This window comes from Equus quagga, chromosome 9 (assembly GCF_021613505.1).
Source record: "Equus quagga isolate Etosha38 chromosome 9, UCLA_HA_Equagga_1.0, whole genome shotgun sequence".
In the NCBI taxonomy this organism is placed as follows: domain Eukaryota; kingdom Metazoa; phylum Chordata; class Mammalia; order Perissodactyla; family Equidae; genus Equus; species Equus quagga.
Window position 1 is genome coordinate 37,887,831 of NC_060275.1, and position 13,147 is coordinate 37,900,977.

The 13,147-nt window shown below is 41.7% G+C and overlaps 1 protein-coding gene across 2 annotated transcripts; it reads right to left on the reverse strand.

The window, feature by feature from the left end:
- Positions 1–11,819, reverse strand: C9H18orf21 (chromosome 9 C18orf21 homolog). 2 transcript variants are annotated; one of them, XM_046672206.1, is made up of 5 exons: positions 11,668–11,816; positions 11,562–11,584; positions 9,088–9,287; positions 6,566–6,765; positions 18–4,378 (listed from the first exon to the last, which is right to left on the reverse strand). In XM_046672206.1, exons 1-5 carry the CDS (start codon positions 11,742–11,744, stop codon positions 4,225–4,227), a joined length of 654 nt encoding a protein of 217 aa, XP_046528162.1. In that variant the 5' UTR covers positions 11,745–11,816; the 3' UTR covers positions 18–4,224. The 2 variants fall into 2 exon arrangements, with proteins under 2 accessions (XP_046528163.1, XP_046528162.1); XM_046672207.1 differs by lacking the exon at positions 6,566–6,765 and having other exon boundaries at positions 1–4,378; positions 11,668–11,819.
- Between the last annotated feature and the right edge of the window lie 1,328 nt (positions 11,820–13,147).

The window sequence follows — 13,147 nt, forward strand, 5'->3', positions numbered from 1 at the left end:
TATAAAGACTATCCCAATAGGGGAGAGAGATGGGGCTCAACTCCAAATATGTCAAAGACAGCTGGGGAATTGTAGCCAAGGAGCAGAGTGAAGGGGGTCAGTGGATGGAAAATTACTAAGAGGAGACATCAAGTGCAGGGGGATTCTTGCTAAACTGACTTAACAGGATTCTTGCTGAAGACAGGCCAGGGTGATCAGATATCAGGGGTCAGGGAATTCTCACTAAACCGCCCTAGCAGGATTCTTGCTAAAATTGGGCTAGGCAGGCCCAAGACAGGGCCCAAGGACAAGGCCTGGTAGAAAAAAGGGCTCAGAGAAGCCTGTCTAAAGCTTGGTCAAGAGTCTTTGTCAATATAATCACAACGAAAAATTTTTATCAATACCTTCAAAACAATTTGCCTACATCATTAGTGAGATGCATTCAAAGGACAACCACCACAGAGGGTAAAGCTAGATCTTGTTATTCATCTCGTGGTTTTATTGTTGATGTTGATATTCATATTTTTGATTAATTATGATAATAGCACAAATTGCTTGAGGACTTTCAATATGCCATCCACTCTTCTAGGTGTTTTTCATGTACCATTTCATTGAGTCCTCACAGCATCTTTATCAGGTAAGTACTATTATCCTCATTTTACATATAAGGAAACAGACTCTGAGAAATTAAGAATTTGCCAAAGATTACACAGTTAATAAATGGCACAGCCAGGTTCTGCAGGGCAGGACCACAAAGATCACAATCTTACCCAGTAGGCTGTACTGCCACCAAAACAAGTAATTCTCAGTCAGAATTAAGAATTTTAATTAAAAGAATAATTTTATGGTTTATCAAATTATAAAAGATACTATTATTTGATTGAAGGGTTAAAACGTTCAAGTAGGCATTTGGTAATGTTGAGTTAAATTTTAAATATGAGAACTCAGAACTTTTAAGAAATTATCTTTTCCAGCTCTGCGTCTGGAGTGGCCTAGTGTAGCAATACCATTACTATCCCCAGTAAAAGTATCCCCAACATTCTGCTTCTGTGTCACTACTAATTTCTGTTCAAAAGTAGCAGGGTTTCTTGGAGAGTGGCTTCTTCCATGTCTTAGGGCTGAGAGAATGAAGATGGTCCTGAAGTTTTCTTTGCGAAAAAGCAAGGATGCTTTCAAAGTTCTGATGCGGTTGAAAGAATAAAGAAGCCAGCTTAAAAGGGGCTCTCATTGGCCAAGATGTAACAATTTGAACATCAAAATAGGAAACAAAAACTGTACTTAATTAAAACTAGTAGTCTGTGAAAAATTGTCTCCGTAATAATATTTTTTAAAAGAAAAATTGGGGTTTTCTTTTCAAATAACTAGTATTATATGCAAATTGATTTTTATTCAGAAAAATTCCTATTTATATTTACTGGTAAGTTTAGTCCCAGGACAGACAGAAGCATACTGAACGCTTTCTGGCTGAGTTACGTCTGGGCTTACAGCCCTCACAGAGCTCAGCCTGGGAGGAACACAGCACAGACCTCACCAGGCCCACGTGTGAGAGGAGACCTGCACTGCACATTTGCTGCCTCTTTACAAGACTATCATTTTCATTCAGACCTAAGTATCAACACTTTAGTTTTTTTAGGTAATGTTTATTTTCATTTTTTTAAGAAGAGCTTTACTGAGACAAGTCACATCCCATGAAATTCACCCTTTTAAAAAAGTGTAGAATTCAGTGGTTTTCAGTATATTCAAGAGTCGTGGAACCACTGCTACTAATTCCAGAACATTTTCATCACTCTAAAAAACCCTATATTCCTTAGCAGTTACTCCTCATTCTTCCCATTATTTATTATTCCATATAAACTGAATCATAAGATATGTGGCCTTTTGTATCTGGCTTCTTTTAATTAACCTGTTTTCAAGGTTCACCCATGTTCTAGCATGTATCAGTAATTCACTTTTATGGCTGAATGATATTCCACTCTATGGGTATATCATGTTTTATGTATCCATTTAACAGTTGATGGACATTTGGGTTGTTTCCATTTTTATGGTGACTCTATGTTTAACTTTTTGAGGACCTGCCAAACTCTTACAAAGTGGTTGCCGGATTTTACAATCCCAGGAGCAATGTGTGAAAGTTCCAATTTTACCACAGTCTTGCCGACACTTGTTATCCTTGTAATTTTAGCCAAGCTAGTGGGTATGAAGTGGTATCTCATTGTTTTGATTTGTATTTCCCTGAAGACTGTTAGATATTGAGCATCTTTTCATGTGCTTGTTGGCCATTTGTTTATTTTCTTTGGAGAACTGTATGCTCAGATTCTTTGTCCATGTTTTGTCTTTTTAGAATTGAATTTTAAGAATTCTTTATAATTATGGATATAGGTCCCTTAACAGATTCACAATTTGCATATATTTTCTCCCATTCAGTGGGTTATCTTTTCACTTTCTTGACGGTGTCCTCATTTGAAGCACATATGTTTTTAACTGTGATGAAGTCTAATTTATCTATTTTTTCTTTTGTTGCTTGTGCTTTTGGTGTTATATCTAAGAAACCATTGCTTACTCCAAGGTAATAAAGTCCTATGTTTTCTACTGAGAGTTTTATGTCCACACGATAATTTTAATATTCTCTCTAGAGATGCCCAAAGACCCTTCTCTCACAGAAAAGAAAGTCAAGAATCCATGTCCTTCATTTGCAACTGAGATAAGGTGAACAACTCCCCACCTAGGAATTCCTACTTTTACTACTTCTTATTCACTTCTCAGTCATGTGGCTGGAAAGGACCTTAGTTCTAAACTTAGTGTGGAACAAGTGGGCTAAGAAATTCAAATTTAAATGTAGTAGCTTAGGAATATTTGCAGAGCTTGTGCTATGTGCTGGGCAAGAAACTAGGTGCTGGGGGCACAGGAAATGAGATCACCCAGGCCTGCAAAGAGCTCACAGGCAGAAACAGGAAACTACAGGATCACCAGCACTGTGGTAAAAGAGTGGCCCCTCATAATGCTGTGGGGTTGAAGTGGAGGGCAGTCTCCAAAACCACGTGCAAAGGCCCAAAGCTGGCAGGAAAATGGTACGTTCTGAGAACTATAAAGAGCTCACTATGACTGGGTGATCAGGGAGAGGGGTAAGCGAATAGAAGAGCAAGAAGAGTTCAAGATGCTCCAGGGAGAAGTTAGCCAGAAAGGGAGAGTATTTTTCATGACCAAAGTACTGTGCTAGATGCTGCGGACACAAAGGGAAGGCTCAGTTCCCACAGCCTATGGCTAACTGTCTGAAGAAGTTCCGAATGATGACCCTCACCATCCCTCTCTGAGGCTGGCACTCGTTAGTGTAATTGCACTTCACACAACTACAAGACCAACTCTTGTTAATAACCTTGGCCTTTCAGTCTGCCAAGCCCTAATGAAAAAAAATCTAAGTTCTAAACTTTAAAGGAGCAGAGACGCTTGGAAACAGGTTATAGTTTAAAGTATCTAATCATTTATTTAAAGTGTTTTTAAAAAACAAGTTGAATAAAATCCTAGCCTATCATTTAAAAAAAGTATATCTACGTTCCAGAAAAGAGTTAAGATAGCTAAACTGTTACTGTGTTATGTTCTGATGTAAATTTTAGACCTAGAAATAAATCTTCACCAGAGAAAATTAAATGCCACTTAACAGTGAAATATTACTATAGGAAGAATAGAAAGCTGTAAAAATGAAAATTTTGGTATCTGATTAAATCATCTACAATCAAGAATGGTCCATGTATTTACTTTTGCATGCAAAATAGGAATAATGTTCCAATTTTACTAATAGACAGTTATGCAGACGATTGTGGGAAAACTAGGACACACACACTTGACCCTTTTTCTGAATTAGCAATAAGGCTATAGACGCCTAGAAAGGACTGAGGAGACTTTCCCAGAAATGTCTCCAGTTTCTTATGAAATAAAACGACATAAGGAAAATGCTGATTAAGAGAGGAGAAAATAATAATATAACCACTCAACATGCATATATATCTGTACTACTTACGAGGACCTTTCCTATATTCTGACCCTCGTAGCTGCCCTGTGGGCACGCAGGCCTCAGTGCTTCACTCTGAGGGATCTTCTCCAGAAACACTGAAGAATGCCAGGAAAAGTGTGCTCCGGGACCCCAGTTTCCATGTATTTAAAGAATAGAAGTTTTTAAAAAGCTGTTTTTCTGAGTAACTTTAGTTTCAGAAACTGCATTAAACATTTCTTATTTCCTTAGTCCACCTTTTACAGAGAAGATAAGAAACTTCTGAAGTCCACCTTTGGATTCTTCTGGGATTCACTCTGACTAAGCAACATTTTTAGTTGAGAGAAGTGTTTCTTTGTTTTGCTCACATTCTTCGCGGAGCAAGTGGGTGTTGACTGTCCAGATGTAGGTGTTCTGAAAAGAAACATAAAACCACACTCAGGTACACTGACGACTGACGGTTTAAAAAGTGTCCTTCCCGCTTAGCCTAGGTAACTACTACTGGCGTCATTTTCTACTCTTCTGTACTATGGCCACACACGAGCAGTGGCTGTATCCAGCACAGTCATTCCCATTTTGTTAAAAATCTCCACACTAGGGGCTGGCCCTGTGGCTGAGTGGTTAAGTTCGCGCGCTACGCTGCAGGCGGCCCAGTGCTTCGTTGGTTTGAATCCTGGGCGCGGACATGGCACTGCTCATCAAACCACGCTGAGGCAGCGTCCCACATACCACAACTAGAAGGACCCACAACGAAGAATACACAACTATGTACCGGGGGGCTTTGGGGAGAAAAAGGAAAAATAAAATCTTTAAAAAAAAAAAAAAAAATCTCCACACTAAATAGGCTATAGGCAACATTTAGGAGGTATACTGGGTGGTTCTGGAAGCTTCTATCACACCTGAAAGAGAAGGCTAAAGGTAAAGCATCTTCAGGTCTGAGTTCCCTTTGAGTCTGACATCAAGATTCATGACAATTCTAAGCAAGGACTTAAAAACACATTCTTCCTCACAGCTCAAGATCACTTCCTTTCTCAAAAGTGAAGGATCGCAACCTACACGTGTAGATACCAGTCCACTGTATCTGCCTCCCTAGAATATAAGCGCTAGAGAGGAGACACATTATACTACTAATTCTATATTCCAGTGCTTTTTAACAGCACCAGGCACAGAGGAGGCCCTGTAAAAATATCCACTGAATACATGATTCCCATCTGGTACGTGTGTATTTATGCCTCATTCTATTTCATTCTCTCCAATTGTGTTCCACCCCCCCAAATCCTTATTTGGAGTTTGTCAGTCTGATTCCTCTTCTGACTCCCCATCTGTATAAATGTGAAATATCTCATTCCTGCATATATCTAAAAAGCAGTCTGGTCTAAATGCAAGTGAATTATTTGAAATATGCCGAATTTTCTTTTATCTACGTTTATCCAATAGAGTGGAAACTTCTGTGATGAATTCCTAGCATACCAAACATCAAAATAATTGAATCAAGGATACAGAGAAAACTGGAACTGAAATTTTAATTCTTACCCAATTCTATAAACGTCAAACCCAATATAAAACTCAATTCAGTAAGAAAAAATAATCCAGTCCTTGCTGAATTTTGTTATCTACGTTCAAGAAACTACCAGACTCAGTTTCTCTTTTGTAACACAATGTTGAAAAATTCCTTATAGTTTCTATGGAATTAAATCTATGGACTATCATAATGAATAAAGTATTGAGGGGGATTACCAAAAATAAAACATGTGCCCAGTCATACAGTTAACTTAGTATCATTTGACAAATCCCCATTCAGTTAGATTTCCGCAGGAATTTCTGATAGAGGAAATAGCAAGAACAGAGGTTGAGAGGAGGAAAGTGAACTGAGTGGCTCGGTTTTGCTGACACACAGGATGAATTAAGGCAAAGCAAGACAGACTGGGGCCGGACAGTGAGGGCTAGAAAGCCATGCTGCAGCATTTGACCCATATGCTACAGAGTGAGGCACTAAAGGCTTCTAATCAGAGCTGTGCTTTAGGAGAATATCAGACTAGAAAGGTCTGAAACAAGCAGCAGGAAGACTCAGGAAATTACTGTAGTAGGCTGGACAAAAGGTGAATAAAGGCCTCAATGGCTGGCAGCAGGAGGGAGAAAAAGCTGGGAACAGATGCAAGCACCATGGAAGTAGGCTAGAAACTGGTGACCAACTGGACAAGAACAAGGGAGCAGGAGTTGTCAATTATACTCACCATTTCAGGTCAGAATGTCTAGAAAGGACCTGTTCATTCACAGAATAAGGAACTTGGGAGGATGGGCAGGTTTGAGTAGTTAGCTGTGGGGTCATGTATGGGGGTCAAGTGGATATATTTAAGGCAGCTGGGAACAGGTCCAGGGAGAAGTTGGAAGTAGAGGAATATACCTAGAACTCATATGCAGAGATAACAATGGAAGATAGGGGAGTATATGACATTAGAGGAGAAAAGGGTATGGAGGAAAATGCGGGCCAAAGCCTGAATTGCATGGCAAATTTAGGGAATGTATGTTACACAGAGGAAATTGGAAGAAATACTCAAGAGTTGACAGTGGCAATTCAAATAGTTTAATGAATTAAGATACCTGAAAATCAAAGCTGGGCTCTTGTCTTTGGAACCAGACATATCACGAATCAGGTTTGTAGAACTCAGAGTCTTTCTCTCTGGTGTCTTCAGGCTGAGTTTACTTGTAGGAGTGGTAGAATTGCTCTTCAAAGCTGATAGAACGCTTCTGCTTTTACCGTGATGTTTAACGGTTCTGTTGCATGTTTTACAAGTAATCAACTACCATAAAAAGAAATATTGGGCCTGATTTCTCTTACAATTTAATCCAATAAACTATATGTTCATTAAATTTTTATACGTAAGGGGACTACACCAGGTACTACAGAGTGAGTAACTGAGACCGCCCTCAGCGAGCTTGTAATATAGCAGCAGCAATGAGACAAGACACAAATTTAAAATGAGAAAATCTTCAATAAAAAGTTAATGGCTAAACACGTGTATTTAATTTAAAATACTTTTATAAGGTAACAAAATCTCTACTTTCTCAGCGTACAACCATGTTTGGGGGCAATGAAGGAAACTGGGAATGACGTCCTTTAACATCTGGAAGGATGTCTTTCTAATAGCAGTAGACCTTTAACATTTTTTGCAGATGAACTCCAAGCCTTTTCCCAATAAAACATGGCAAACTATCACTGAAAATTTAAGTGACTCCTTCAAACCTTTAGTGATTCTATAACTATAGATCCAACGTAATTTACAATACCAATCAAATGAACTCTCACATTCTTCCACCTCTTCACTTCATTAGCTCCACAGGTTGACTTTTTTTTTCAAGAAATGGTCCATTTTATAGTTAAACGCCTTTCCTCTACCTATCTGACACAAAGCACAGGATTCAGTCCAGGCCTCAACAAAGTTAATAAAAACTAGCTTAGCTGAGAAGTACTGTGATGGTCATGAGCAGATGAAAATTCAAATGGAAGATCTGCATATATCAAAGCTCTATGTAAGTTGCTTTATACTTTTTGAAGAGGCCGGATATAGATTAAACAGTCAATTTTATGACAAAGCAAAATACACTTACTGTCCAATACTGGTAAATATTTACCTATCTAAATATGGCAGTTTCAATTCAAGTTAATATTGATTGTAATCTTGGGCCAGACATAGCTGTCTTAATGTCCCGTGCCCAGCATGGTGCCTGGTAGTAAGGAGACACTTGAATAGTTGATAAATGTTAACATAGAACATGCAGACAAAATGTATCTGATACTGGTCTCCATATAGTTAGTCATAAGTAATTTGTTTTTTTGTTGTTTTGGGTTTTTTGAGGAAGATCAGCCCTGAGCTAACTGCTGCCAATCCTCCTCTTTTTGCTGAGGAAGACTGGCCCTGAGCTAACATCCATGCCCATCTTCCTCTACTTTATACGTGAGACGCCTACCACAGCACGGCTTGCCAAGCAGCGCCATGTCTGCACCCAGGATCCGAACCAACAAACCCTGGGCCACCAAAGTGGAATGTGCGCACTGAACTGCTGCGCCACTGGGCCAGCCCCAGCCACAAGTAATTTGATTGTGGTTTTTTATTCCATTTTATATCACCTGTATTAATGTTGTGTGGCATAAAGTAGACCCTCAGTAAATGTTTAATGAATGAACATAAGATGCACTTGCTTTTGTTGGGCATAAACTTAAATACATACTCTGAAAAGGGGGGGATGGGGATGACTGAAGAAGTGACACTGGTACTTAGTACATAAGGTACTGCTCTTTGAAGAAGAGGACCATTAACTGAAAAAATAATTTAGTGGTAACTGCAGTTCAGGTGCAGTCACATTGGTCAGCTCAGGAAATCCTGAAATTTGTGAAAATAACTGTGCTCAACAATGAGATCTGGGAACAACTGAGAGCTCATGATGTTTGGTTTTAGGTAATTGTGAAAAATAAAAAATAAGGAGCCGGCTCCGTGGCCAAGTGGTTAAGTTCGCACACTCTGCTTTGGCGGCCCAGGGTTTCGCCGGTTCAGATCCTGGGTGTTGACATGGCACTGCTCATCAAGCCATGTTGAGGCAGCATCCCACATGCCACAACTAGAAGGACCCACAACTAAAATATACAACTGTGTACTGGGGGGAATTGGGAGACAAAGAAAAAAAGAAAAGAAAAATAAAAAATAAGCTGTACTTTTTTTTTGAGGAAGATTAGCCCTGAGCTAACGTCTGCCACCAATCCTCCTCTTTTTGCTGAGGAAGACTGGCCCTGAGCTAACATCCGTGCCCCTCTTCCTCTACTTTATATGTGGGACACCTACCACAGCATGGTTTGACAAGCAGGGCCATGTCCGCACCCGGGATCTGAACGGACGAACCCCAGGCCACCAAAGTGGAACGTGCACACTTAACCGCTGTGCCACTGAGCTGGCCCCTAAGCTGTACTTTTGATGTAACAGTAATCACTAGAAAAAATTTATCTATATACTTGGACAATCTAAATATACTACTACAAATCTCTGAGTTATATTCAGGCTAATTCTTAATCTCATTTTAAGTGAAAGAAAATTCTAATTTATTTATACAAACTAGAATTGAAATCTTACCAATACACTTTTGGAGTCTTTGTACTTTTTCACAATTTTTGCTTCTTTAAAACTGAGTGTATAATTTCTTGCTTCTCGATTAAGAAGTTTCTGTATTCTGGGTGTCATTTTGGGCTTGGGTTTGAGGCGCACTCGAAAGTTATCCAGAACCAGCAACTGGAAACAGTATGGACATGTTCCTTCAAAAGCACTTTTATCATCTAAAATTATACAAATGAAACTCATGATTCAGCAAATCAGAATATTTTAACTCAAACTACCACTATTATAAATGTGAAAAAGTATATAATTTAATATGAGATTACATTCTCAAGGAAACTCAAAATATGAGAATTTACAAAAAGATGAACTGGCAATTTATTTTGCAAAACACTGTAATTCTAGTTATTCTAATTCTTATTAGGTTCACTTTGGCTGCTGGATTCACTCCTTTTAGCCACTCTCTAAGGCCTCAGTCTGCTACTCATTACTCGCCACTAGGTTAAAAAGGCTGTATGTCTAACCAATTTTACAAACACGTTTATCACAAAATAAATTATAGTGTGATTTTGTTTCTTTTGTAAACAGCACAATCTTGTGGTTTGTGGGTTAGGCTTTGTCTGCAGATAGCTCTCTCAATACAAGGTAACAGGACAACAGACTTGCCCCAGACCCTTTATACAATCAAGAAAGCACTCACGGACTATCTACCATGCTAGGCTATGAAGACACAAATGTGGAAGTGAGAGAGTTGCTATCTTTAAAGAACTCATATTCTAGGGGAGCCCTATGCAAATGAAGGTCAGACTGGTAAGAACTATAACAGAATAGGATTAAAATGTTCTGGAAATTATTAAACTGCATGGACCAGCCAGAAACACTTCAAAGAGAAGGCTTGACAAAGGTCATCACAGATGACTATAAATTCTATCTGTATTTGGAGATGGCAGCCATTCCTGATAAAGAGCTTTCAGGTTGAAGCACAGTGAAAAAGAAAGTATAACTATTCAGGGAAAGGTGGGGTGTGAAGGTAACACAGCTGAAAATGAAGGTGGGCACACCATGCATTATTCAATGAATATTTACTGGTGAGCACTGTGCTAAGTGCTAGGGATGCAACAGCACCACAAAGAGCTGCCAAATGGAAAGTTCATTCATATTTACTGAGTGACTGCTAAGTGCCAGGCACTGTTTCGGGTGCTGGAGATACAGCAGGGAACAAAGGACAATCCATGGAGAGAGCTAGGAAGTAACAGCACCAAATGTTAAGTGCTAGGAAGAAAAAAATAGGAAAGGGGAATAGGGAATGGTGATGGAGCTGCTATCATCTTAAACAAGGTAGCCAGGGAAGGCTTTGTGGAGTGACATTTGCAGAGACCAGACAGAAGCAAGGGAGGAATCCACACAGATATGTGAAGTGAGAGTTCCAGGCTTAAGGACGAGCAGCTGCAAAGGCCCTGAAACAGCAAGGAGGCCTAGCAGTGGTCGGAGTTAAGAGAACAAAAGGGAAAGCAGGTCAGAGAGGTCATGTGGGCCTACGATGCAGGGCCTTGTAGTCCTTTTAAAAGATTTTCACTTGTCCTCTGAGATGGTAAGTCATTTGTGAGTTTGCAGCAGAGATGACGTGATGTGGCCTAGGTTCCTATTAGGCTCACTTTGGCTGCTAGATTGAGCCGCCTGTAGAAATGCACTGGGAGCTGCTGGCAGTAACTCAGGGCAGAGACTGATGGCTTGGACCAGGGTAGTAAGAAGAATGTGATGAGAAGTAGTTAGATTTTGGATATATTTTAAAGCAACAGGATTTGCTGGCATATTGGCTTAGGGAGGAAGCCTGTTAGGGTCAAGAATGGCCTCAGGTTTTGGGGCTGAATAACTGTGAGGATGGAGTTACCATTTCCTGAAATGGGACAAAATGGAGGAGGACCGTGTTGTGGGGGTGAAGCACGGATTTTGCCCTAACGGACATTCAAAAGAAGTTGTCAGGAACGTTATCTGGATTTGAGTGTAGAATTCGGGGGAGAGGTCTGGACTGAGGACATAAACTTGGAAGTCCCCAGTATACGGAATATAAAAGCCAAGAGATCGGATGAAAACTTGTCACCAAGGAAGTGGGTGTAGCTAGAAGAGAGGTCCAAGGACCGAGTCCTGGGACACTCCAACATTTATACAGAAATCGGGGAAATTAGGAGGAATCAGCAACGCAGGTCGAGCGGCCCTGGCTAAAGAGGTAGGAGTGACCTATGTGATGACCTGGAAACCAAGTAAGTAAACTATTTAGAGAAGACTGATCGGGGGGGGGGTCAAATGCCGCTCGTAGGTTAGGCAAGGTAAGGCACAGCAAGGAATTTGGGTTTTTCAGAAACTGGGAATCGTCGGGGGGCTCTAGCAGGGCAGTGGGTGGATCGGGTTTCTCTTTTGGACCAGTGTGAGAGCCGTGCGGAAGCGGGGCGACGCGGCGGACCCGCGCCGGACGCGCGGGCGGCTGTTCTCCCTACCGTGAGACGAACTGTAGGCCCAGCTGCAAAAGAGAAAGAGACCCGTGAGGAACCAGGAAACCATCTCGCCGCCCGCCGCCCGCGTGCCCGCCTGGCCCTGTCTTACAGGAGATAGCGGGCCTGGCCCGGGCAGCTATCTCGGAGTTGCCGCGCCGCGGCCTCAAGGTAGTGCTTCTGCCTCATGGCCACCGCCGCCCCCACGCCACCAGGATGCGGCGACAAAAGCTGACTCCGGAAGCCGGCTTCCTAGCGTGCCGGCTTTGACATGCGGTTCCAAGCTCCCTCCGGAAACCGGCGCCCGCGGCTGACGGGTTCCGGGATCCTTTGCGGCCGCTCCGCCTCCAAACCCCGCCCCGTCGCCTTGGCCCGGCGCGGATCGGGCTTGGCCTCGGCCCCGGCCCCGGCCCGGATCCTGGCTGAAGCTGCTTGACCCGGCAGGGGTGGCACTATCAGGAGCTGACTGTCCCACCGGCGTGTCTGTCTTTCTCTCCTGATAGCCTCCTTTCTGACACCCCTGTTGTCAGTCCCGAGCCCACGTCCCCTCTGGCTTCTTGAGCCGGGTATTGACTCGGGCCGCGCGGCAGGCGGATGCGCGCTCCGCACGAGGCCGCTGGGCGCTTGGGAGGAGAGACTTCAGTCCGCCTGCTCTCGGCGCCTGCACGAGCGAGCTGGTCTTTATTGTGTTTGTTTCCGTTTTAAATTGAAGTGAAATTCACACAACATAAAGATAACAATTTTAACATGATTAAGTGGCGGTTAGTACATTTACAGTGTTACGTGAAACACTGCTGTTAACCTAATTCCAAAATATTTCTCTCACCCTAAAGGAAACCCCATACCCGTTTAGCGGTTGCTCCCCATTCTCCCGTTCCACCCAGCTCCTGGTAATCGCTAGTTTCCTTTCTGTCTTTATGGATTTATCTATTCTGGACATTTCATATAAATGGGATCATACATGGGGCCTTCTGTGTCTGGCTTCTTCCACTTAATGTATTTTTGAGGTTCATCCACCTTGTAGCATGCATCAGAACTGTGATACCAAACCTCTTAATCTCAAATTCCTGTGCCCTGTGTGCAATAAGCCAATCACTGAGAAACCAGTGCTTGGAGATGGAGAAAGGTTTACTCCAGTTGGCTAAAACCAGAAGATGGGAAGATAGGTTCTCTCAAGTCTGCCTCCACAAGAAAAGAAAGCAGGGGGGTTGATAGAGCTAAGGAGCTTGGGAGGAGGAGTTTTGAAGAAACAAAGCAGAAATCTGTGTTTCTTTTGCTCCAGATAAGCATTTTGACAACCAGACTTTTGGGCATCCATGATAGCTAGGGGCTGGTTAGCTGATGATCATAACTTCTCGAAAGCATTCTTTTTCTTCTGAAAAACAAACTCATAAAATCCTTGTTACCCTTGAATCATCCTTCAGGTTAAACAAGAAAACAGCACATTAACAAGATTAACTTTTTTTCATCTGTGTCTGTGTTGGAACCAAGGTGGAAGGGTAGTCATGTTCTTATTGAATATTTACAGTGACCCTCAGGTACCCAGCTTCAACTTCATTCCTTTTTATGGGTGAATAATATTACTTTGTATG

What these genes read in the sequence shown, in the direction of transcription:
- C9H18orf21 (XM_046672206.1), bottom strand. Translation starts at nt 11,744, where the DNA reads ATGAGGCAGAAGCACTACCTTGAGGCCGCGGCGCGGCAACTCCGAGAT. An exon ending in GGCCTACAGTTCGTCTCACG is followed by an intron (nt 9,288 to 11,561) that starts GTAGGGAGAACA and finishes GTATAATTTTAG; the next exon opens with ATGATAAAAGTGCTTTTGAA. An exon ending in AAGACTCCAAAAGTGTATTG is followed by an intron (nt 6,766 to 9,087) that starts GTAAGATTTCAA and finishes TTTTTATGGTAG; the next exon opens with TTGATTACTTGTAAAACATG.